General features: G+C 43.0%; 1 protein-coding gene across 1 annotated transcript in view; it reads left to right on the top strand.

The window, feature by feature from the left end:
* Window positions 1–226: 226 nt before the first annotated feature.
* Window positions 227–25,726, top strand: part of LOC130017153 (polycomb group protein ASXL1-like) — a 62,339-nt gene continuing 36,839 nt past the window's right edge. The window contains exons 1-3 of the mRNA XM_056107863.1: window positions 227–369; window positions 6,315–6,397; window positions 10,626–10,734. Coding sequence (XP_055963838.1) covers window positions 313–369; window positions 6,315–6,397; window positions 10,626–10,734 — 249 coding nt within the window. The 5' untranslated portion in view covers window positions 227–312. The remainder of the gene's footprint in view (window positions 370–6,314; window positions 6,398–10,625; window positions 10,735–25,726) is intronic.

Genomic DNA, 25,726 nt, shown 5'->3' with positions numbered 1-25,726 from the left:
AGCCGCCGCATTCCTTAGCGATCGCGGGGCCGCCGCCGCCGCCGCCGCCGTGGGCGACTGACGCAGCGCGGGCGCGTGGAGCCGCCGCCGCCTCCCCTCCCCCACCGCCGCCCTCGGCCGGGTCTAGCGCCCGCCGGCCCCCGCGCGCCCGCCCCCTCTCCCGGCCGCGCCCGAGCCTCGCGCGCCGCCGCCGCCGCCGCCGCCGCCGCCACGCGCTCCCCGCCGCCGCCTCAGCCCCAGCCCCGGGCCGCCGCCGCCCCAGCCGCCCGCGCCGCCCGGAGGTCCCGCGTGGAGCCGCCGCCGCCGCCGAGGATGAAGGACAAACAGAAGAGGAAGAAGGAGCGCACGTGGGCCGAGGCCGCGCGCCTGGTGAGCGGGTCGCCGCGGGGGTCCCGGCGGGGCGGCGGGGGGGGGGCCGGGGGCGCCGCGCCGCGCGCCCCCCGGGAGGGGGAGGGGCGAGGCCCTGCCCACCGCGGGAGGGGGCGGGGCCCCGCGCCGGGACGAGCCCGCGGGCGTGGGGTGGGGGCGGCCGGGTGGGATGTGGCGCCTTTTTTTTCTTTTCTTTTTTTTTTGCACGCCCCCCGCCCCCACCCACCCCACCCCACCCCACCCCCGAATTCCTGCGGAGGGGCGAGCGGGCTGCCGGCTCCTCCCCCTCCGGGCGGCGGGCCCTCCGCCGCCCCTCCCCCACGGTTTGGCAGCCACTGGGGGTCTGGGGAAGCTTCGTGTTTGCCCTCGGGGGAGTTGGGTTTCCGGGAAGGGTCGGAAGCTCCTCCCTCGCTTCCTGGTGGGCAGCGGGGTGGTCTGTTTGATTCCGGGGGGGGGCGGTCGGGGGCGGCGCCGGGGAAAAGGGCCCCCCGATTTCAAGGACGCGGGGGGCGCTTTGAGCGTTCCCAATGTAAACCAGGTGTGAGCCGGGAGGCCCGGGATGGCTCTCGGCTGGGACCCCCCCCCCACCCCCGAGCCCGGGGTCGCAAACTTCGGGGGTCGGCGGGGGCACCCGCTGGGGCGGTGGGTGGGAACGCTCGTGCTGGGGAGCTCCCGAGGAGCTAGTGGCCCCGAGGTTGGCAAGCGAGGGCCCAGACTTTTCTATTTAACCGGCTTCCCGGCTTGATTCCGATGCAGGTGGTCTGCCGACCTCACTTTGCAAAAAATGCTGACTGGGGCGTTTGACCCGAGAGAGCTAGACTGGAGTCACTGCAGAAAACAGCCTCCACTTTGCAAAGAATGTGTGTCTGCTCGCTATTCCTCAGTGTCTCGGGCATGTCTGCTTGAAGTGCTGGACAAAGACCAACATCTGAAGATTCCGCTCGCTGAGGGCTTAGCTAAGGAGAGTGTATTAGGTGTTTGAAGCTGCCCTTGCTGAGTGCAGTTTATTTGCAAAGTGTCAGAGGATTTTCAGTGAAATGTCTTCATTCTTTTGGATTTGCCCAGACGCTTTGGGACAGGTTCTTACAAAATAATCTTGCTGATGGCAATCACAACAGATAATACCTCTCGTGGAGATGGTACTTTCTCAGAACTGTCCCTGGGCAGGGTTACAAGCACAGATCACGTACTTGTCTCGACACCCTGTAGTTTATATGTAATTGCTATAATTTACTTTTAATAGTGAATGAAGTTCGACCTTACAATATTTCATTTTATTGGAAAGTGAGGTTCCTGTAACAAAGGTGTTGTGTATAAAATATCTGAGTATGTGTTGGGTGTTGATCGAAAGCTTGCTTTCTGAGAGCCTATAAAACTCAGTTATTGATTTGCAAAAATAAAAGCTGTTCGGTCTTAAGGAGAATTATTCATTGACTTCCCATTTTCCTCGGGCAGTTGTAGTCCATAAAACAAATAACAGTTGTTTGTTAATTATATGCTTCGAGTAATTTATTTTGGTTTGGCATGCGAAATTTGAAGATTCTGAAGTTCTCAGTATTTTGATACGATCCAAATTGGAAGCTCTGGAGCTTTTGGAGTCCTTGGGAATTTTAGGATTTCTTGTTGCTTTACCTGGAAACATTCAAGCTTGCAGGAGATGAGGGTAGAACTAGAGGATACCAAGCTTGGGGATTGGACTCTTGAGTGTCCGTTATGCACGTGTTTATGATTCTGGGCACCCAAAGAAAATTTACTTGGCCAAGCTTTATTTGTTAGAGATAGGTGAAAGTGCCCTTACCTCCTGTTTTTTTAAAGCCATTTTGTCTCAAAGTTCTCTGTAAGACAGTAGGAAATTGAGGTTCACCGTTAAGCATCTTTAGGGTCTTATTTTTTAGTTGATCTGGTATTTGAACGCCAGTATTCAGGTTGCTATTTCTGTTTTGGCATTGGCCCAACTTCATGGCAGATTATTGAGGTTCTTCATTTTCTTCCAGTTTCTTCACTAAAAAATAGTAACATGAGGGGCTAGAGAGTGCTTGCCTTGCATACAGTCAACTTGGGTTGGATCCTCAACATCCCATATAGTTCCTGGAACCCCACCAGGAGTGTTCCCTGAGCACTGCCAGGTGTGGTCCCAAAACAAAAAGCTACATGAAGTGTAGTTATTACTGTTTGGTGCGCTTACACGTGTGAAAAGAAATTCCTAATCATATGGAATAAATTTTGTTACCGTTTTAGAATTTTTTGTCCTTCAGAATGGTGAATGAGGGGGAATGTTTGGGACTCCTCTCCCTATTTCCAAGAAATTGGTGTAACATTGTGTAGTGGAGAGTTTTAAGCACTTTAACCCCTAGATGGAGAGAAACTGAGTCATAACGGAAGGGCAGTAGGTTAGGTCTGACCACTCTCTGGGCAGGTGAGTTTTTGCCATGGCAATTGGATATATTTGCTTCAGTGGCACAGTTTTATTAATATTTTGGACCTTGTTCAGATTGGTGGCTAGAGTGTTACTGGTAACCTTTTGGAAAACTATTTTAGTAGGAATAGTAGGAAAATAGAGACAGGAGGATTTTGGTAGTAATTTCTCTCAGGAGGTGTTTGGGTTTTTTTTTTTGCAGAATTATGTTGAGAAGGTGGACATCTTTCAAACATTTGGTAGTTTTGTCTTTTCTTGATGTAAGCGTTGGATGGCAGAGGACAATGAGTATAAATCCTTCTGTTTGTTAGAAATTGTTTGTTTGGGACAGATACTGAGGGGATTTCCCGTTAAATGAATGCCCATGAATGGATTCTCCCCGTCCTGGAGAAGACTCTTCCTTGCATGCTTATCTTCCACTTTGATTCATGACTGACCATTCTTACATCAAACCTTTTTTTTCTCTTTGAAGTAGAAGAGACTTTTTAAAGTGTGCAATAGAAAGAAACCTAGAACACTGCTAAATTGTAACTACACTAAAAGCTGGGATGCATATAAAGATTTAATAATAGTACTTTGTATCTTCTGATGTAATTTCCTTTTAGAGATTTGTTTCCTCTCTTAGATTCTCAGGCTTTTCCTAACTGCTGTTTAAATAAGCCGTAACTAACTTTTCAGAGTCATGCTTTTGAAAGAGAAAATCCCACAAAATTTGTTTGCTCAGATCGCAATATGTATAAGAGAAATAATATCTGTGGTAGTGAACATATGTAGCTTGTATCCGAATTTATGGTGGTTTAAGTCAGCACTTCCTAATTTGGAATTTGCTTAGGTTGAATAAAAGATAGATAAGGTTTGCCATTGAAGAGCTTGTGGTCTTCTGGTAATTGGGTGGGTTTGGACACATGAGTAGAATTTTACTTAAGGGCATGGTAAGGGCCCACATAGGTATAAGTGGTAAACAGACATTCTGGTTCCTGCTTATTCAGGCACAGTTATGAATAGTTCTTCCTCTCACTCAGAATGTTCCACTTTGGAAGAGAAATTGTTGTTTTGTGGAACTGTGAGGAGGCTGAAAAAGATACATAACTCTACCTGGGAAAATCAGAAATTGCTTCCTGAAGAAAGCTGTTTTATACACTGAATCTTGAAGGGTCGGTAGGAGTTTGGCCCATCACCGGTGTCAGCAAGAGTTGATGACAAGTAAAAGCAGAGTGCTCCGGTGTTTGGTGGGTGGTGACTCTGGAAGTTAGGTATAACTACAAATAGTTATTGCAACATAAAGTCTGTACAGTAGCAGTGTGACAATCAGGTAGAGAGATACATCAGATTATGATACAATAGCCTTGTTTGCCAGGCCAGTGGGCACCTACTTTATGCCAGGCACTGGAGGCACTTATGTTATCTCTAGTCTGAAAAAAATAACTGTGAGAGCAGAGAGGAAATAGTATCCTTTTTTCACAAAGGAAAGAAATCTAGGTTCAGGCTGGCTAGAGAACTTAACTTCCGAGGGGGCTTTGAAGGCCAGAATTTTAATCTCCTGTATTTCTAAAGCCTGTGCTTTCCAAGTCGGCCAGTGGATTCTCCAGAACTTCAGCTTTTGTTACATAAGATAAGGTTTCTGTTGAAGGGTTGGTTTTGTGTGTGTGTGTGTGTGTGTGTGTGTGTGTGTGTCTCGGGGGGGGGGGGTCCACACCCATCTGTGCGCAGGCTTTTTCTTTTCTCTCTCTTTCTTTCTTTTCATAGCTTTTTGGGTCACACCTGGCAATGCACAGGGGTTACTTCTGGCTCTGTACTCAGGATTTACTCCTGGCGGTGCTCGGGGGACCATATGGGACTATGGTCCCCTGAGCTGGGAATCAAACCCGGGTCAGCCACGTGCAAGGCAAATGCCCTATCTGCTGTGCTATCGCTCCAGCCTCTGCTCAGGCTTACTCCTGGCTCTGCTGCACTCAGGAATCACTCCTGGCAGGGCTTGGGGGACCACCTGTGGTGCCAGGGGTTGAATTGTGTTGGCTGTGTGCAAGGCAACACTTCCTATCTGCTGTGCTGTCTCTTTGGCCCCTTTTGGAGGTTTTTTTTAAATGGGAAAGGGATGAGTACAAATTGATTTTGTTGGGTTGGCCTCAGGTTTTAGCGAGAAAGTTCTACAAGAGTAAGTTAATTTTGTTTTTTGAGGAATTCCTAGAATACTCCCTGGCACAAAGTAGGTCCTTCATTTCATTTCTGGAATAAAGGACGGCACCAGAGTCAGAGGGGTTTGAAGAAAGTAGGGTGGGATGCAGACATTGGTGAAATGGCTGTTGTGTCAGTAAGAAACTTGACAGTGAAGGTGGGCTTGGGTGGGGGAGCTCCGTGAGCGTGGTATCGAGGTGTCTGTGTGAGATGATTAGAAAGGCTGTTAACCAAGATTGGCAATACTGGAAGAAGACTCTGTCTGGTGGGAGGGGTGGGCCGAGGCAGGGAATACAATTGGAGTTGCTGATTAAGTGAATTAGAGTAGAAATTAAAATAGACAAGGTGGGGTGGGGAGTGTTTAGACTGAACCAAATATTGGAGGATGAATCGGCTTGGGGTTAGATTTCTTTCTGGATCTTGGGGAAGAGATTTGGGAGTTACCAAAATTTAGGTAGTTGAAGCTGAGAGACAATGGTGTTAACCAAGGAGAATGTAAATACTGAAAAAAGAAACTAAAAATGGAACAGAGGGGGGTTTTATTTCAGCCGTGACTTCTCTAAAATTTGTCATACTTAGTGCTAAGGTCTTGTACTCTTACAGAAACATCAGCAGTGGTTCTGTTAGACTTCCTATTTTTATTTTTATTTTTTTTTAATTTTTGAGTAGTACTTAGTTACCATGGTTGTTAAGTGACTACTTTATTGGTCTGATTTGGTAACTGTAACTATCTGTAGAGAGGACAGAGATACAGATAAACCTCTCTTAGATCACATTTCTGAAACATCTTTTAGATGAGGATGCTGCATTTGTTCACTATAAAACTACTGCCATGACTACTAACAAAAACGGGATGTTTGGCACATTGTTTGCTTGTGCCAGTTACACAGAATTACAACATCCTATTACCAAATGGTAAAATCTGCTATGGCTGTTAATATTAGAATTTTGCAGTACGGTGGCAAAAATCATTGACAAACACAGGTACTAGTCACGCTTCCTTGGAAAAGAAAGTCTGGATGCACTTTTGCCTTAACAGTTTTTTAATATAGCAGTTTATTGTTTCAATCACATTAACAGCTTCTTTAAGTAGTAATCAGGGTGCTAAGGCCTACATAACATAACATGTATGTTAAGGAGATATGTTTTTAGAATGGAGAGGTAGAATATTTTAACTACTTGCAGTACTTTCAGTAAATGGGTATGTGTGTAATTTTGTTTCTGAAGTAATTTTACATGGGTAGTTTTAACTTCTCAGCAGTGGTCATTTCATAGCAGAACTGTGGTCCACGGTACAGACCGCTGGGCATAAATGGAAATTCCACATTGAAGTCAGACATTTATATCTCTTCAGGTACTAGAGAACTACTCGGATGCTCCAATGACACCAAAACAGATTCTGCAGGTCATAGAGGCAGAAGGACTAAAGGAAATGAGGTTTGTATTGCTCTAGTTTCTTAATAATGTGAGTATCTTTCTGTAGTTAAGTAATGGTGCAAGTTCTTCTTGTCTGTAAGTTACACGCACACCCCCACTCTCCTGCTGGTAGGGTTCGGCTGTCTTGGTTCTGCATTTCCCTGAGCGGAGGGTGGGAGTGTATAGCCATTCCCAGTCCTTGTGTCCCTAATCTGTTTGTTGGTGGGGCTTGGGGAAACCAGGTGGTGCTGAGGATTTAACCCAGTCCTCCTACGTGCCACTGTATGCACTTCAGCCCTTTGAGCTGTCTCCCTGACTTTATTTTTTCATAGTAAAATACTTGATTGGTACAGTTTTATGTCAGTGTTTCCATCGGTAACTTACCTCTTTAAATTAATAACTAGCATTACAAATACAGAAGAAAAGGTCAGTTTATTTCTGTCAAAAAGCAGACTGCAATATACCTTTCATGTAAATTAATTGTCATTTTAAAATCATTATTCACTCGTCTTCATAATAAATGTATGTGAAAAGAGACACTGGCCTGAAACATTTTACACATCTTTTTAAGAAGACTACATACAACCCTGACTTTAGAAACTGTGAATTAGGAGTTTCTGTAAAATCAAGATCATGTGGCACCAAGAAATTTGAAATTTATAATGACTTTAGGAGTCGATTTACTGAACTAAAAGAGTTAATAATTATTTTTGGTTTTTTTTTGGGGGGGAGGGCCTAATGTACAAAACTTTAGTATAGATCCATGATTTTAAAGGACCCAAGACTAAATTTTTTTTTTTTCAGTTTTTGAATTATACCTGACAGTGCTCAGGGCTAACTCCTGGCTCTGTGCTCATGGATCACTCTGGCAAGTGCTTGGGGTTGAATGATACGTGGTTTGATTGATCTGGGGGCTGGAGCTATAGTACAGCGGGTAGGGTGTTTGCCTTGCACGCGGCTGACCCAGGTTTGATCCCCAGCATCCCATATGCACCGCCAGGACTAATTCCTGAGTGCAGAGCCAGGAGTAACCCCAAGGCATTGTTGACTGTCACCCAAAAAGCAAAAAAAAAAAAAAAAAAAAAAGAAGGATTGATCTGGGGTCGGCCTCCTTCATTGCCTTAGCGTTTGTGCTATCTCTGGCCCAAGACATTTTTAAAAAATGAAAGTGAGGAGCACATCATAATCACTTCTTGGGTACTTAGGCAAAAGGCAGATCTTATTTTCTCAATAACCTTTAGTTATGTTAAGTTAGCCTTTTTTTAGGGTCAAAATATCCTTAATTTTGAAATAGTATGCTTGCCTTGCATGCGGCTGACCACGGTTTGATCATTGCACCACATATGGTCCCCTGTGCAACACCAGGAGTGATCCCTGAACCACTGTCCCCCTACTCAGTGGCCGCCATCATGGATGCCAGCTGCTTGAAGCCTATCAAATTAGCCCAGGTCACCAAGGTCCTGGGAAGGACTGGATCGCAGGGACTGTGCATGCAGGTGCGCGTGGAATTCATGGAGGACACGAGCCGCTCCATCATCCGCAACGTGAAAGGCCCAGTCCGCGAGGGGGGCGTGCTCACCCTGCTGGGGTCGAGCGAGAGGCCCGGCGGCTGCGCTGCGCTGAGCTCAGGCCGGTCCTGGATCGATCTGGCTCGACCCCTTGGCCACCCGCAGATGACCTGTCACTGTTGACCTGCCACTGTTAATAAACCGATTTCTACCATGTGTGTGGGGGGGGAAGGCGTGACCCCTGAGCGCAGAATCAAGCATAATCTCTGAGCAGGGCCGGGTGTGGCCACTAATGTACTCCTCCCCTTCTCACCCCCCAAGGAACAAAACAGCTTCACTTTTCTCTATTTCACCATTCTCTAGTTTTGTTGGGAGAAAAGATAGGATTGTTGATCATATTCATTTAAATTATACCTGTGCATGATGTGTTATAATCACGTTTTATTTTTGTTTTTCTGGGTTATTTCCTGTCATGCTGCTGTCTGTACTGCTGTTGGACCCCTATGCATATAGAAGGTAAATTGGTCCCTTTGGGACAAATAGAATTGAGAACTGAACTTGTTTTTTGCTTCTTGCTCTTATAAGAATTAGGAAGCTGTAGTGGTGCCTTTGATGAGTGAGCAGCACTGTAATTTGTAGGCAGAAGTATAGTGTGTAGGAGTCAAACTGCTCCCAGGACTCTGCCAGCGTGCCGTTCCCTCTTGTAGCAGAGATGTTAGCACACCCACTTGCTACTCTAGATCTGCATAAGGGTTCTTTTAGAGATTGGTTCTCGGTGAAAATTTTTTTAGCACCCAGTGTGTTCCAAAGCAGAATAAGTAATAAGGGTTTTTTTTAACTTCTTTTTTTTTTTTTTGACTCAATTTATTTTTAACACTGTATAAATTAGGGCCTCTAGTTCTGAAAAAATGCTTAGAAGCTTTTCTTAAGATGCTTAATGTATTTTTAACATGCTGGGGAGAGGGAAGAAAATGGGCATGGGTGAACTATGACACTTGCTAGAGCCAAACTCAGTTAAAATTAATAATGGGGATTGACCGATATTTTGGACAGTTTATTTTAAGATTCATTAGGTAGGGTTTTTTGGTAGTGGTGGTTTTTTTTTTTTTTTTTTCAATTTTTTGGGCCACACCCAGTGATATTTAGGGTTTACTCCTGCCTCTGTACTGTGGAATTATTCCTGGCAGTGCTTGGGGAAACCAGGGATTGAACCTGAATCAGGCACGTGCAAGGCAAGCGCTTTATCTACTGGACTATTTCTCCAGCTCCTCAGTAGATAGCTTATAACTCACTGACTGGTCTTTGTTTTGTATCTTCATGTAGCATGGACCAATGAAATGACATTTTGTCCTTTCTGTTTTAGTGTTTGAGTATTATTGGGTACCAATTTCATTTGACTCACTTTGCTTTTTATTTTATTTTATTATTATTTTTTTGCTTTTTGGGTCACACCCAGCCGATGCTCAGGGGTTACTCCTGGCTCTGCACTCAGGAATCACTCCTGGCGGTGTTTGGGGGACCATATGGGATGCTGGGAATCGAACCCAGGTCGGCCGCGTGCAAGGCAAACGCTCTACCCGCTGTGCTATTGCTCCAGCTCCTTACTTTGCTTTTTATATTAACATTTAAATGGTTGTTCCTGGGGAAATGTTGAATAAAACCCTCCTTTCCACTTCCCAACAGAAAAGAAAGCAGATGTAGTACTGGTTGATCCTTTTATGTGCTCATTAGGAAATATTTAACTGGAAAAAAAGATGTGCTTATTTTCTCAGGCTAACCTCACATCACTTATTTCATGATCTTTCTGTTGATAATGTTCTGTGACAGTTTCTAAGTGTGTTATGCAGGTTGAGATACAGAAACAGGAAACACAAGGTTTTTTGCTTTCAATTGATACTTAAATTTAGCACCACAGAGCTAGTGCAGGGGATAAGGCACTTGCTTTGCATTAGATCTGGTTTGATCCCTGGAACTGTATATGCTTTCCTAAGCACTGCCAGGGGTCGTTGCTGAGTACCAAGTCAGGAATAGCTAGCTCCCGAACACTGTTGGGTGTGACCCCCTGCCAGATTGAGTGTTTTCAGGGGGATTTGGGAGGAACTCCTGGTGATACTCTGCCAGCCAGGCTGTTTGTTTGGTGCTGCTTGGCAGTGCTGAGAATTACCAGGGACACTCTCTTGGCAGCCTCCAGGGCCACACCCAGCAGTGCTTGGGAGGCTGGGTAGTATCAAGGATTGAATCTGGTTTGGGTACATGATGTGCCCTAATTCTTATGCTGAGATCTCTGGCCCTTTTTCTATATATATATATATTTGTTGTTGTTTTGGGGCTACACCTGGTAGCTCAGTAATTATTCCTGGCTCTGTATTGAAAAATAATTTCTGGTGGTACTCAGGGACAGTATCGATGCTGGGGATTGAGCCGGGGTAGATACATGCAAGACAAACACCGTACGTGCTATACTGTTGCTCTGCACCCCCAGTTTCTAACTTAATCTTAAGATTGGTTCATATTTTCAGAATACACTAAGGTGTCAGTATGGAACAAGGGTATTATGTGATGTTACAAAAGAATGAATGTTTTGTTTAGTTACTATTGAGCTACTTTATAGTGAAATAGTCACGGGATCTTAGGATATCTACTGTGGGTTTTTTGTTTTTTTTTAAAAGAATGAGTTAGATCTTTGAGAAACAGGTATATGCATTTGTATGGCCCTCATCTTTCATCATATGTTTTCACAGTGGGACATCCCCTCTCGCGTGTCTCAATGCCATGCTGCATTCCAATTCAAGAGGAGGAGAGGGACTGTTTTATAAACTGCCTGGCCGAATTAGCCTTTTCACACTAAAGGTAACTAATATAAGCTCTGGTGTACTTAAAATACGTAGTGAGTGTAAGAATCACGAGGTTTGGGGAGATAATTCAAATGGAAGAGACGCTTTGAACCTAGCATTGCATAGCTGCTATAGACACTGTGTGGGGACACCTCCCTCCGCCTCCCCCCCACTCATGACACCTTGATTTTTGTTTGTTTCGGTTTTGGGGCTCAGGACATATTCCTGACTGTTCAAGCCCTGCCGGGGCTTGTGGGTAACCATAAGGGGTATTGGGAATTAAACCCGGATTGGCCTCGTACAAGACAAGTGCCCTATCTTCTGTGCTGTCTCCAGTTCCTGAATTTTAATTTCAAATAAGCAGTAAGGTAATCTTGATGGTATTTTACAAATGGAGCTAGATACTTGCTCCATTTATACAATTGGGATTTATTTAGAATGATGTGAGTGGGGAGAGAGGGAGGAGTACATGTTCAGCCGTAAACACAGGCTTCTCCAGAGTAGAAATAGGCAGGCAAAGAAACACTGCAAGCAAGCAAGCTTCATGTTAAAGGGAGAGCATGGACTCGAAGCTCAAACCTACTGGTACAACTGGTTCTGTGGCGTGTTCTATTTTTTAAAACTTTGAGCCACCTCGATTCAGCTTGATATTACTGAAGTGAGTCATGTATACAGTATACCAACCCCCCTCGCGGCCCCCCCACTTCCCCTCAGAGAGTACCCTCCCTTCAGCTTGCCCCTCCACCTCCCATTTGAAATGTTCTGTTACGAATTAGGGTATTAGAAATTATTTTGTCTGTGTTTAGTGTTTGCTTGTCTGTAGCTTTGCAGATTGTGTGAAGTAGAGGGATAAGTCACTGTGACAAAGTTGCAGATGTGCCTTGATGAGGATTTTGTTTGTAATAATATTGCAAAGGATAAATTGCTGGGCAGCTAAAGTATGAATTGTTCAATGGAAAGTAACTGAAATAGCATTTATGGAATTCAATAACAGTAGTTATTGAATTTATTTAGCATTTATTAAATGATACTAATTAAAGAGGAAGATGATATAAATCAGGTAGCATTTAAAATAAAGCTCAAAAAGGGTTGAAATGTATCGGCTAAATTTCCTGCTATTTGTGCTACAGGTTTTTTAAAAAAATTTCTAATTTATTTTTATAACGTTCACAGTATTTGATACATTTAATATTCGAACAACAATCCCACTACCATTATACCTCCCAGCACCGTATTTCCATCCCAAACTCCAAACTCTGCCCCCAAAGCAGAACCAGAATAATTTATTTTGCATTGCTTGTTATGAATAATCTACTAAAAATGAGACAAAAAAGGCTTCTTAGTGGAAAGTGTTTGAAGATTGTTGAATTTCACATAGGAGCCATTAAGCCCTTCTATAAGAGGTTCGTAACATGTTGTTAAAGGTTGAGCCTTGTGTGCTTATATCTATATCTGTATATTTTCCCCTAAGATTGGTTGCCTTCTACTTTAAACCCAATCAAATGTGGTGTGCTACTCTTGGTATATTGGGGATGTAATGAGGTATATGAGGTATATGAGGGTATGAGGGTGTCGGCTGCTGGAACTGGCTCTGTTGGGGCGGGGAGGGGCCTCACCCACCCCCCTCTGGCTTGCCCGAAATGAAACAGCCTTGTGCGAGGGTCTGGTGGCATGGCTATGGCGTGTTGTTACAGTTACTGTTTACACTGGGAGTCACCTGAACACAGAGCCAGATGTAAGCCCTGAGAACCTGGTGTGGCCCCAAACCCAAAATACGTAAATAAACGGGGTCATTATACTTAGGGTTTTTTTTTTCTTTCTTTTTGGGTCACACCTGGTGATGCACAGGGGTTACTCTGGCTCATGCACTCAGGAATTACTCCTGGCAGTGCTTGGGGGACTATATGGGATGCTGGGATTCGAACCCGGGTCGGCCGCTTGCAAGGCAAACGCCCTACTTGCTGTGCTATCGCTCCAGCCCCCAGTATACTTTGTTTGTAAAAAGCCGGATAATTAAGATTTTGCACACCATCTTTATTTATATCATAACTGTTCAGTTATGCCGTAGTACCAGGAAAGCAGCCATAGAATACCTAAAGAAATGTGCTTGAATATTTCAGTAAAACTTGATTGTGTGTGAAGTCTTGGGTATTAACCAGGGGCCTCACACATGGCGAACAAGTGCTCTACTGCTGAGCCCTAGCCCCTCCATTAAAATCATTCACAAAGCAAGTAGTAGGGCAGATGAATTGTGTTGTTGACCGTTGGTTTAAACTAAAGATGATTTGTTAATGGTGAGGAAATTGAAAATTAGATACCAACCCTCCTGTTATTCCATAGTTAATCATAAGTCACAGTAGCGATGCAAACCTTTTAGTTTTGTTTTCTTGATAGACTTGTCTTAATTAAAACACATGAACATACAGCTCTATGACTTGTAGGTATAAAACTTGATCTTCATGATCATATCAAGTGCATCTTATGTTCAGATGTCTGCTGGTTTTTGTGCTTTTTATTTCTAATATTTTAAACATTTTTTATTAAGAGGTAACACAAACTAATTTCAGAACCCAATCCTCGGTGAAAGAGTCCTGTATTCAGAGTCTGGTAAAATAGAACAGGGATAGGATCCGTGTCTTGCGGCTGACCCGGGTTTGATACTTGGTGCTGTATAAAGTTACCTGAGCACCACTAGGTGTGATCCCTGAGTTCTGCTGGTAGTGACCAATCACAAACTCCCCCTCCCCCCCAAAAAAAATTCTTAGTTCAAAACCAAACTTTGTAACTGAGATGAATTTAACCTCTCTTCATGAGGGTGCCAGCACCTCTGATACAAAATCAGTTCTTGGGAGGACAGAGAGACAGTACAGAGGGGTTTTGGCACACTTGCCTTGCACATGCTCGATCAGGTTGGGTCTCTGGCACCACATAACAAACCAAAGTTCCCTCAAGTCCTAGCAGAAGTAATCCCTGAGCACAGAGCCAGACGTAAGCCTGAGCATAGACAAATGTGAACCAAAACACGCCTCCCCGGAAAGAAAAATAGACAACGAAGTCTTTAAAAGGGGTAACCTTGATGGTTTTTCCTTAGGTTCCACCTCTTTAATTGCTTGTTAATGGCATTTTGTTACATATTAATGTGATTATTTGTAATTATCTGCATTATATTATAAATTATGAATACTCTTACTGATTACATTTCTAATTTATTGGGGGCCACTCGTGGCAATGCTGGGTGAAAGTGGAGGCATGTGGTGCAAGTCCTTCCTTCCTCTTACTAAGAACACAGAAATGTCTTTTCCTGTGAGCATAGGTAGTTTTTTGTCTTTGTGATGCGGTTCTGTGCCGAAATCTTGGCATAGTTGATGCTTAAGTTAGGAAATCAGTTTTATTTTTAAAATTAATTAATTTGGGGGGAGCTAGAGCAATAGCACAGTGGGTAGGGGTTTATCTTGCATGTGGCCGACCCGGGTTCAATTCCCAGCATCCCATATGGACCCCTGAGCACCGCCAGGAGTAATTCCTGAGTGCATGAGTCAGGAGGAACCCCTGTGCATCACCAGGTATGACCCAAAAATGCAAAAAAAAATTTTTTTTTTTGTGATGCCAAATAGTTTTATCTTGAAAAATTTACTTAAGGAAATGTGTGGGGAGAGAAAGAGATGCATGTTCAAGAGAGAGGGGCTGCTTCTCCAGAATGGAAAAAGCTAAATTTAGTTTTTCCTTTTATTCTGTGTGCTGGCTCTGTATTCTTTTAGTCTGTAGCCCTTGTCTGGTTACATTGATGGAAGACATGCTCATTTCACATCTGCATTTGGCTTTATGTTGTTTAGTTTTTGTAATATCTTATTCATTGGACTTAAATGTCAGCTACTATTACCTTTGTTCTTTTGGATTAATGTTTTGCTTCTCTGGTTCTCTTAGACTGAATTCCTTGAGGGCATAAGCTACATTTTATTTTTATGCTAGTATACCAAATGAAGTAGCCATTAATAAATACATATTTAATGAATGAATTAAGAACAGATGCATGCTAGTATTGCTTTGTTCCTCTTTGGTTTTGGCATCTGATAATAAATACTACTCATAATCCTGATGACATTATCGTTAGATCTACCTCATCTCAGCTGAAATGAAGAATGCTTACTGTGGTGGCTGTGCTAGAATTGTAGCTTGGTTAATTATTTGTGTTTCTTAATATTTTGACCTTTTATAAAACAGTGTATGCAAGTACAGCAAAAAGCAGAATGCAACAGAGAAAGTAATAATATTCTGCTACCTGTAATCTTAACAGATTATATCCTCGTATTTGAGAAAATTGGATTATTTTGTACCAGATAGGTCAGTGAATGTTGGAGGCCCAGGTTTGATCCTCTTGGTTCTCTAGACACATTGCTGGTGGGGGTAGTCTCCAAGCACCACACAGTGTGGGCCCACTTCCCAACTCCAGAACAAACAAGCAGACCAATTGGATTATACTAATGTAGCTTTGGTACATATAGATGAACCTTATTATTCTTTTTTTTTCTTTTGATGAGCAGGAGATTGAAGCATCTCAAAATGCAAATACCTCCTCCCTGAAAGTATGTGCTCGCTACGGCTGTACTTTTTTTTTTTTTTTAAGAGTGTTGTTGGAGCTGGAGGAATAGTAGTGGCTAGGGAACTTGCCTTACATGTGGCTAGTTTGAATTTAGCCCTCAGTATACCATATGGTACCCTAAGCACCCCCAAGGAGTCTTCTCCGCGTACTGAACCAAGAGTTAAGCCTTATGTATCGCTGGGTATGGCTCAAAACAGAACAAAAAGAAGTGCTGTAGGCTGGTCCCATTAGCATGCACCTCCCATCTGCTCGGGAGGCTGGAATTGTTTGAGTTCTGGAGTTCTCGACTTTAATGTGCTGTGCTGCTAGAGTGTAATATTGGGTGTCTGCACTAATTTTGACATCAATATAGTGGTCTCCCAGTAGAGGTAGACAGTTAGGTTGCCTAAGGAGAGGTAAACTGTCTCAGGATGGAAAATCAGAAGATTGTTGCAGGATTCTAGATTCCAGCTTATGTATTTGTGTTAATAATTAGGTCCCTGGTTTTCACACAAGCTCCTAGCAATTCTGTCACAACTGACTTTATTGCTGTCCAAGAATGATGGCTAGGAAAAAGAAAAAAAAATGATGACTAGGAAAGGCTAAAAGAGAAAGAATTCTGAACTGATTGCCTTCTGTTTTTATTTTGGGCCACACCTGGCTGTGTTCAGGGCGTCCTCCTAACTGTGCTTGAAGGGATCATATAAGGTGTCAGAGATTACATCTGGTTTAGTATCCTGCAAGGAAAGTGCCTTACCTGCTGTATTTTCTCTCTGGCCACCTGCACCTGATGGCCATCTTGATCACTGAAGAACCCAGCTCTGACCAATAAACACTTGAGTTTAAGATATGGTCTAAGTTATTAAGTATATTTCATTTAAAATTTTTGAGACTTTAATTTTTTTTCCTCTTTTATTGGGAGGTGTGTGTCTGTGTTTGGGGCCACTCCTGACAGTGCTCTGGGTTTATTCTGGCCCTGCTCTCAGGGCTCACTCCTGGCAGGGCTGAGGGGATCTTATCCGGTACCAGGGGTTGAACCAGGGTCAGCTGCATGCAAGGCAAGTGCCCTATTGGTTACTATTGCTCCAACCCTTATTCAAATGTTCTTGTTCCAAAAATATTCTTAGAACTTATTTTTAAATTCACCATCTAGTCAGAAATTACTTTCTCAGACTGTGGAGAACGCTTGAAGGACTGGAGCACAAGGCCCTGAGTTCCATCCCCAGCATAGGTTAAGTCCCAGCACCTCTGGACCCAAGCAGGGAATTGACCTAGTGTTCTGCCCCATTTGCCCCTCAGTTCCCTCCACCCCAAAGTGGAGGGGGGGAGGGAGAGAGAGAGAGAGAAGAAAAAAAGAAAAAGAATTACTCTTGGCAGAGCTCAGAGGAAGTGGGATCAAACCTGGGTCTGCCGCATGCAATGCAAACACTGTACCCACTGTACTGTTGCTCCAGCCCCTCTTTATTGTAATTCAGTTTAATTTTTTTTAATGAAAAACATTTCCTTTACCATGTTTTGTCTTTTATAGCATTGATTTTAGGGGTGTTGGGAAATTACACCCAGTTTGCTGCTCGAAATCACTTATGCTGTTGCTGAAGGGAGGTGAACCCAGGACTCCTACATGCAAACCATGCTTTCCAGCTTTTTTTTTTACTTTTTAGGTTACACCCAGCAATGCTCAGGGGTTACTCCTGGCTTTGTATTCAGGAATTACTCCTGGCGGTGCTCAGGGGACCATATGGGATGCTAGGTTGTCTGCGTGCAAGGCAAACATCCTACCTGCTGTGCTATTGCTCCACCCCCGTGGACATTTTTTTTATTGTGTATTTTATTCATGTTTAAAGTTGTTCACAGTACTTTATTACATTCAGTATTCCAACACCAGTCCCAACACCATTACACCTACTCACCGTCATTATTTCGAATTTTCTCACCACCATCCAAGTCCCAAAAGCCGGTCCTAAAAAACAAAATATCTGTACGCAGGGCTCAACCTGTAACAGCATGTTAGTAATCTCTTATATAAGGGTTTAATGGCTTCAGGGTGAGATACAGAAGTCTTCACACACTTTCCTCTCAGGAAACTTTCTTGGATCATTTTTAGCAGATTATTGATAGTGATCTTTTTAATTGTATTTGGCTTGTGTAGTAAGATACATTTTAGAAATGCTTAAGTTGGGACTGGAGAGATAGTACGGTGGGCAATTTGCATGAGGCCAACCCAGGTTTGATCCGTGGCATTCCATATGTTTGTCCAAGCACTGCCAGGAGCAGATTTCAGAGTAGCCCCTGAGCATTGCCAGGTATGGCTCCCCCAAAACAATAACAACAAAAATGCTGAAGTAAATCTTGGCTATTTTGAGACTCGGTTAGTTTGTACTACTAATCACATCTATTACTCAGAGCCTCTCGCCCATGGAAGATGGAAATAACTCTGTTACCTAATGAAGGGATAACGTAGTCAGATCTTACATGTAATATGGAACGGGAAGATTATTTAACTCTTTCTTTTTCTTTTTGCATTTGGTAGGATATGACTGAAATCCTGTTGGCTTTGTTGTTGTTTTGCCTAAAGTTTGTTTTATTAAGGAAAAAGTCATGATACACAGTTGAATTTTTCTCCTACTTGGAAGTCTTTTTGGCAGGGCTGGGATGGAGTTTGTTACCCAGCAGTGTTTCTGATCCCATGTAATAATGCCAGAATTGAATTTCAGTCTCCTACATGCAAAACATGTGCTCTGGCCCCTTGAGCTATCTCTTTGGCCCTGTTTCTGTTTTGAGATGATACCTGGGGAGAGGCGGTGGCAGGAGGAGGGAACCATGTAGTGCTGGGGATTGAACTTGAGGTCCATTGGCAAAGCGTGTGTTCCAGCCCTTTAAGCCATCTTCTTGGCTCCTGCAAGTTACTATTTTTTTTTTCCCTGCAAGTCTTTTCTAGTGGATCGTCACAGTCAGAACTATTTAACCATGTGGTTTTGCAATTAGTTTTTCCCGCCATTTGTATGATGACATCCATGATTACCAAACATTTTGATAAACTGGTATTTGGTGGCGGTAGGGATGGGGCTGCTCAGGGAACATTCTGGAAAAAGTTGTTCTGGGTAATATGACGGTACGTTTAACACTAATATACAGATAGAAGGTTGCTTTAGTCCTCAGGAGTAGACGGGCTAGGTGAAATATACATCCAGGCTTTGAATTGTTTATTTGCTTTGCTTTCCTAGTTTTTCTTAGTTTTTTACACTTGGCAATTCTTGTCTTCATCAAACCTCTCTGGACTTCTTAGTATGTTTTTAGCACTTTCATGCTGAGCTACTATGCTTTTCTTTAACCTGTGTTGGTAAATGGTCATTCTGGCTCTCGCTATTAAGTATAACTGCAGTCATCTGAACATCGTTCAGTGTTGTGGAATGATGCTCAAATGTCATTGATGTCACTTATGGCTGTGTGTACCATGTGGTCATACAGGGCTCAGCCAGCCTTCAGAGTCTATTCAATTCAGTTAGTAAGCTTAGTTGAGTCTTTTTAAATATATAGAAATCTCTGTATGTGTGGTCAGGGATTTGTTCTGAGCTTTTGGGCTGTACCTGGTGGTGCTTGCAGTTGCTCCAAAATGTTCTCATGCGGTGCAGAAGATCCAGACAGGGTTAGCCACTTGCAAGGCAAACACCTTAACCCCTCTGTTATCTCTCTGACTTGGTGCCATGGATTGATTTATTTATTAGTGAAACACCATGAGGTACAGTTGTAGACTTACTGATTTTTGTGCTTGGGTTTTAGTTACACAGTGATCAAATACCCATTCCTCCACCAGTGTGCATTCTCCACCCCCACCAATCCCAGTATCCCTCCCACCCCCGATCCCCCCCACATTCAACCCTGCCTCTGTGGCGGGGCATTCCCTTTTTTGGTGCCTTGGATTTTAAGAGTTTTCTTGTGTGTATGTGTTGAGGGGGAGGGCACAGGTATTAGGGCCACGCCTGGCAGCATTCACAGAATGGCTTGGTGTTTGGGAGTTGCTCCTGTTGGTGCTTAGGGGAGCATGTGGTGCCAGGAATTGAATCTGGGCCTCCTGCATACAAAGCATACACTCCAGCACCTGAGCTGTCTCTCCGGCCTAGTGCCAGATGTTGAACCCAGGGCCTCAAATGTGCTAGGTGTGTGGTCTGTTACTGAGTTACATTGCTGGCCAATAAGTACTTTTTACTTTTAAATGTATAAAACCCAAGTAAAAGATAATTACACTTAAACTGTTCATCCATTAAAATTCGTTGTATGCAAGTAAAAATTTGTAGACGTAGGAAGAAGAGATTATTGCATCTCCCAGTGTTACTTATTTAAGTTGCAATTAAAACATTCTTTGATTGGAGTCAGAGCAATAGCACAGTGGCTAGGGTGCTTGTTTTACAGGTGGCCAACCTGGAATCGCTCCTGGTGGTCTGGGGGAGTGTCTGAGTTGTGAGGGATTGAACCCTGGTCAGCTGTGTGCCACGCAAGCACACTACGCTCTGTACTATCTCTGGTCTCGAGTCAGTGTTCTGTTGACAGGCACTATATAAATAAATACTTGGGTTTCTGATAGGTGTACAGCAAGCAGATTGATCTTTCAAACCTGCAAATTAGATTACTTCTCCACCAGCTCGTCTGCCTATCTTACTTGCAGTCCTCATACTTTTTCCTTGGTCAGTACTTTGCAAACACTCCCAATTTGAATCCATGCTGGTGCCCATGCTAGCTCATTACTCTTTGGTAGTGTTTCTTCATTTAGTCTTCGTCTAAATGTATCTTCTCATTGAGGGTTTCTCTACTATAATCTATAATCTATTTCCACTCCATTATGAGGGTTAGTTTGTTAATCCTCTCATCATCAGAAATTACTTCAGTGTTCTAGTTAATTATTGGTTATGGCTCATCTCTGCCAAATAGTATTTCCCACTCTTTTATGTCTGGCCTTTGGTAGATACTTAATACTGACCAAGTGAAAAGTAGAAGATAAGACTGATCAGAATCTTTTTTTTTTTTTTTTTTTTTGCGTTTTGTGTCATACCCGCTTATGCTCAGGGCTTACTCTGGCTCTGCGCTCAGGAATTACCATTGATGGTGCTCAGGGAACCATATGGGATGCTGGGAATCGAACCTGACTCGGCTGCTTGCAAGGCAAACGCCCTACCCGCTTGTGCTATTGCTCCAGCCCCCAGATCAGAATCTTTTTTTGGCCACACTCAGTGGTGCTCAGTGCTTACTCTTGGTTCTGTATTTAGTGGTCACACTTGGCAGGGCTCAGGGAATCAAATGGGGTGCCAGAGATTGAACCCAGGTTAGCCAAATGTAAGCCAAGCACTTTACCGGCTATATTATCACTCCATCCTTGATCAAAACCCTTTTTTTTCCTTTCCTTTTTTTTTTGTTTTTTTTGTTTGTTTGTTTTTGGGGCCACACTAAGCGAAACTAAGGATACTCCTGGCTCTGCCTCTGGAATCACTCCTGATGGTGCTCAGGGGACCATAATGGATACAGGGATTGAACTTGGGTCAGCCGTGTGCAAGGCAAGCCCTCTAGCCACTGGCCCCTGGTCAGATAAGTCTTAAAAAGCAAGTGAACCCTCCTTATAGTTCATAATTCTTCACATCAGTTTCATTATAACAAATGCATATTTTAGGTTTTTTTTTTTTCCTGCTCAGCAGTGGACTTCAAAGTACCTTTTCCTCCATTGTCCTCTTTAGAGCAGTTTTTTTTTTTGCTTTTTGGTTTTTGGGTCACACCCAGCGATGCACAGGGGTTACTCTTGGCTCTTCACTCAGGAATTACTCCTGGCGGTATAGAGCAGTTTTATATAAATCTGTGAAATAATATGCTGACACCTGAAATAAATCTTTCCCAGGCACTGACCATAATCTGGTTTTCTTCTTAATTGCTGAAGATGTAAGTCAAACTGTAGGTATTTGTTAGATACATTATTCCTTTAGGGGTTTTGAACTTTGACCACCTTGCTTGTCAGCAAAAGTAATTCTTTCATTTGAAACAGTGGTGACATTTTAAGATAGTATCTTTTATAATGTTAGCCTTATCAATTAGCATCTTTTAATGCTTAGAATTCTAAAGTTTTCATGTGGGAGGGGTGTCACATCATCCGATTGATTTCCATTTTGCAGGTGGAAAACTGAGCTTCTAAAAAAAAGATTAAATGATTTATTTGAGGCCTTATATCTGATAAATAAATGGATGCGGCAAGTTGAGTTTTACCTTGGGTTTTGATTTCAGTATGTTGATACAGAAAGAAACTCGTTTCTTTTTAGATTTTACTCTCTTGGACAATTTTTTTTCTTTTGAAACGTCAGTGCATCCCTTACTTTTTCTCAAGATCGTTTTACTCTCAAAATGAAAATTCTTAAAATTGTTAAGCAAAATTGCTCTGCATAGTCTTTATTAGTTTGTCTTTAAATACTTCATTTTGCATATTGTGGGTTTTTTTTGGTAGGGGGCACACCAGTCAGTGCTCAGGGGTCACTGCTGGGGTGCCCTGGGAACCATATGTGGTGTTGGGGATTGAACCTGGGTCAGCTGTATGTAAGGCAAGTGCCTTTCCTGCTGTTCTATTGCTCTGACTCAGTATTGGCTTTTTTTTTTTTTTGGCGGGGGACACCACACATGCAGTTGTGCTCAGGGCTTACTCCTGACCGTGCCTTAGGGGATCACTCCTAGGGGTGTTCAGGGGACCACCTGGGGTACTGGGAATTGAACCTGAGGCAACTGCTTGCATGGCAGGGCACTGTGTGCCAGGCATGGCAAGCGCCCTGCCCTGCCCGCTGTACTATTGCTCTGGACCCCAGTATTGCAATCTGTTTCATGTCAAATGAATGATACGTGTTGTCATTAGAGGTCAAGGTCTGGTAGCATTTCATGGATTAATTATATCCACTTATCTTTGTCTCTAACACTGAGGAGTTTGAAATTGTTAGATTTTATCTGATAAAAGCAGCTTCGGAGTATAAATAGGTGACTCTGAAACTGTTGGAGCTGCAGTAAGCACAAGGGCCATATCAACACCTTGTAGGTTCAGTCATGCTGATCCTCTGCTCTGGATGTCTTTTCCATACCCTGGAGCTCTGCTGAAAGTGTCCAATAGTAAAATTTGTAAAGTTCCTATCCTTTGCTCACATCTTTGCATCTAGACTCTTCTGAATAACAGTCAGACCTGGATGTTTTTCTTCTATAATAATGTTGGTGTTTGCCGGAAGCAGGTTCCTTACAACCCTCTTGGCTGTGTGCTGCGGAGTCTGCGCAGAAGGCCCAGTTAGAGCGGCAGTGCCTTTTGCACAGGTTAATTGTAGCCGGCTTTGGTTTTGATGGAGGCTTTGACCCTCTCAGTTGGTAAATGGTTTCTTAATCGTTTGAGTGACTCTCAAGGGATGTCAAAGCCGCCTTTGAATGAAAGGGGGTATTTTATTGTCTGTTAGGATTCCCAGCCAGCTTGGGGAGAAGAGAGAACTTGATTGTTTTCAGAGCCCTGGTCAGACTCTGGTTTTTTGCCTAAGAGATGAGTTGCCTTTTGTCCTAACTTCTGGAGTTCAAAGCCTATAGAAATGAAGTGTGAAGATCAGGTAACAGTTTGAAAAACACTACCACAGTGAAGATTTTCAGGAGGGTGGGTAATAATTTCTGGGTTGCTAGTACTGTGTATTTTAAAGATAAAAAAAAAAAAAGATTAGGAGGTTTTATATGTTCCTGACTTATGTGGCCTTTGCTTTGGGTTAGCTAATAGGAAAACTGCATTTGATTGATTTCTGTTCTTAAGATTAGACTTTTGGGGGAGAGTTATGTGAGGAACTTGTTTATTCTAAGACAGTTATTTCTTTTCTAGTTTAGCTAAATCTAGAAGAAAAGATGGAAATTGATGTTTAATTGAGTGCTAACTATTCCAGATAGCCATGTTCTTCACATAATTTTTTAAAAAAAAACTAACATGTCTTCTCTTAGTGGGGAAATAGCCTGAGAGAATTTGAGTAAATGATGCAAAGTCTCACTGTCGGTCTTTTGAGAAACTTATATTTCTCACATGGAAGACAAATTAGGAATTTAAAGTTTCTGAGTTTTCAAATGCTTGAAAAGCAGAGTTCTAGAAAAATCATGAGAGAAGAATTAGGGAGCAGAAAGATGTCTGTTTTCTTTGTCTGCTTTGATGTCATGTCTGGTGGTGCTTGGGACCTTCTGCAGTGCCAGGGATTTCGGGGAGTTGGGGGGAAAAACGCATGCACTGTGAGTACCTTACCTCCTGACTGTCTTTTCAGCCCTAGAAAGATGACTTTTTTTTTGTTGGGGGGGGTGAGGGTGGGAGATGGTGGTGGTCTGTTTCATTGTGGAGCCACACCTGGCTGCTCAGGACTTACTCCTGCCTCTGCACTCAGGGATCACTCCTGGGAGGTGTATGGGGGACTACAAAGGGTGCAGGGGATTGAACCCAGCTTGGCCCTACTGCTGTACTATTTCTGTGTTTTTTTTTTTTAACTACTTTATTGAATCACTGTGCAATAGACCCTTACAGAGCTGTTCATGATTGGATTTCAGTCATGTAGTGTCCAACATCCATCCCTCCATCAGTGTATATTTCCCAGCACCAGTGTCCCTCCCATCACCCCCAACCCCCTGCCTGTCTCTATGGCAGGTGCTTTTCTCTTCTCTCTCTCTCTTTCTCCCCCCCTCCTTCCCTCCCCCATGACTCTTAATGCCAATTTTCCTTTGGGGAAAATAACACTTGAAAATCGTTTTTCTTTTAAGACTCGCACTTTGTGATTTGTTCTCCGTTACCCTTGGCTCTGCCTTAACTTAAATTACCTTTTATGCTACATATACTGAAGTAGCACTTGCCTGGTTTGCTTGTTTCACTTTGTCCCCTTAGGATCTAGTTTGCTCCTCTGTAATCTGCACAGCAGCCTCAGGGTGGTCTTTGTTTTTGTTTGAAACATGTGAGACTTTTCTGATGGTAGTCTTGCCGGTAGTGGTTTTCCATGGCATGACAGAACTAAACCGTGCTCAGCCACACTGCCCTTCTTTTACTGCTTCAAATTCAAATTCAAATTCCATCAGTCTCTTTTCCAGTTTTAGGCGCTCTCACTTAGAACTCTTTCTTTCCACTTTGACTTGGCTCTGAGTCTCGGCTTAAATGCCTGTTCTCAGAGGAACCTCTTTTTTTTCTCTCTCTCTAAATTGGATTTTCCTGTTGTGCCCTGAACTTCACTTTTTGCAATAATATAATTATTTAGATGATTGATAAATTTCTCCTGACATCGGACAACAGTCACATGCAACTTAATAATGTTTCAGACAGAACAAACAGCTCTGAGATAGTGGCTCCAAGAGTGATAGCCTTGGTGTGTGATGGGCGCTACTGTTTCCATTTGTGTAATTAAATCCTTGACTTCTGCAAAATGACAAAATTGCCTATGGATACGTTTCTCAGAACATAACGTGTTGTTAATTTACACTTGGCTATTTGTTTTTGATTATGTCCTTGGCATCCATCATCGTAGGCATTTAATTAATGTTTGTTGGATAAATGCAGTGGAAAAACACACAGAAGGGATTGTTAAAACTTGATTGTTGCCAGTATTTGTCAGACAGCTTTATTGATTTCGGGATAGTAACTTTTTTTTTTTCCTTTTTGGGTCACACCCAGAGATTCACAGGGGTTACTCCTGGCTCATGCACTCAGGAATTACTTATGGCAGTACTTAGGGGACCATATGGGATGCTGGGAATCGAACCCGGGTTGGCCGTGTGGGAGACAAATGCCCTACCCACTGTGCTATTGCTCTGGCCCCACAGGATAGTAACTTTTGATACCAAAATTGAAATATGTAGTATGGAATGTTTACTATAAATCCCATGGGACAGGATTTGAAAGCATATAACATATAAAAAAACGTTTTAGTAAATGTTATTTTTTAAATCTAGTATCCTGTAGATTCCTGACCTTTGATGTTTTTTCTCTGTTTTTTTTTTTTTTACACTGCTTCTTAAAAGCTTTCAGGATCTTTTTCATGAGCATATAATTGCATGCATATCGTTTTTTCAACCTGTGTGCTAGGTATTTGGTGATCCCTTAGGGCCTAATGACTCATCTCTCTCAGATCTGGGAACTTAAATTTTTTAATAGGTGGTAGGTAACTGTTGAGTGTTTGTCCTACCTTAAGTTTATGTTAGAATCATTTTCTGGTATTAAAGAATGCTGAGATTGGAGGGGGTTGTGCATGTTTGACCCCTGTTTATTCTCTGACAATAGCATATAGTTCCCCAAGGACCACTAAGAGTGAGCCAGGAATAAGCCCTCGAATAGAATTGGGTATGAACCACCACCCCCTGCCCCTCACCAGCTCCCCAAATCAACAAAATCCAAAGCAAGATATTTTTGTAGTTTGTGCCTTTACCTGTC

The sequence above is a fragment of the Sorex fumeus genome, unplaced genomic scaffold (assembly GCF_029834395.1).
Source record: "Sorex fumeus unplaced genomic scaffold, SorFum_2.1 ptg000178l, whole genome shotgun sequence".
In the NCBI taxonomy this organism is placed as follows: domain Eukaryota; kingdom Metazoa; phylum Chordata; class Mammalia; order Eulipotyphla; family Soricidae; genus Sorex; species Sorex fumeus.
The sequence above is the reverse complement of the archived record's forward strand: the minus strand, read 5'-3'. Positions and strand labels throughout refer to the sequence as shown.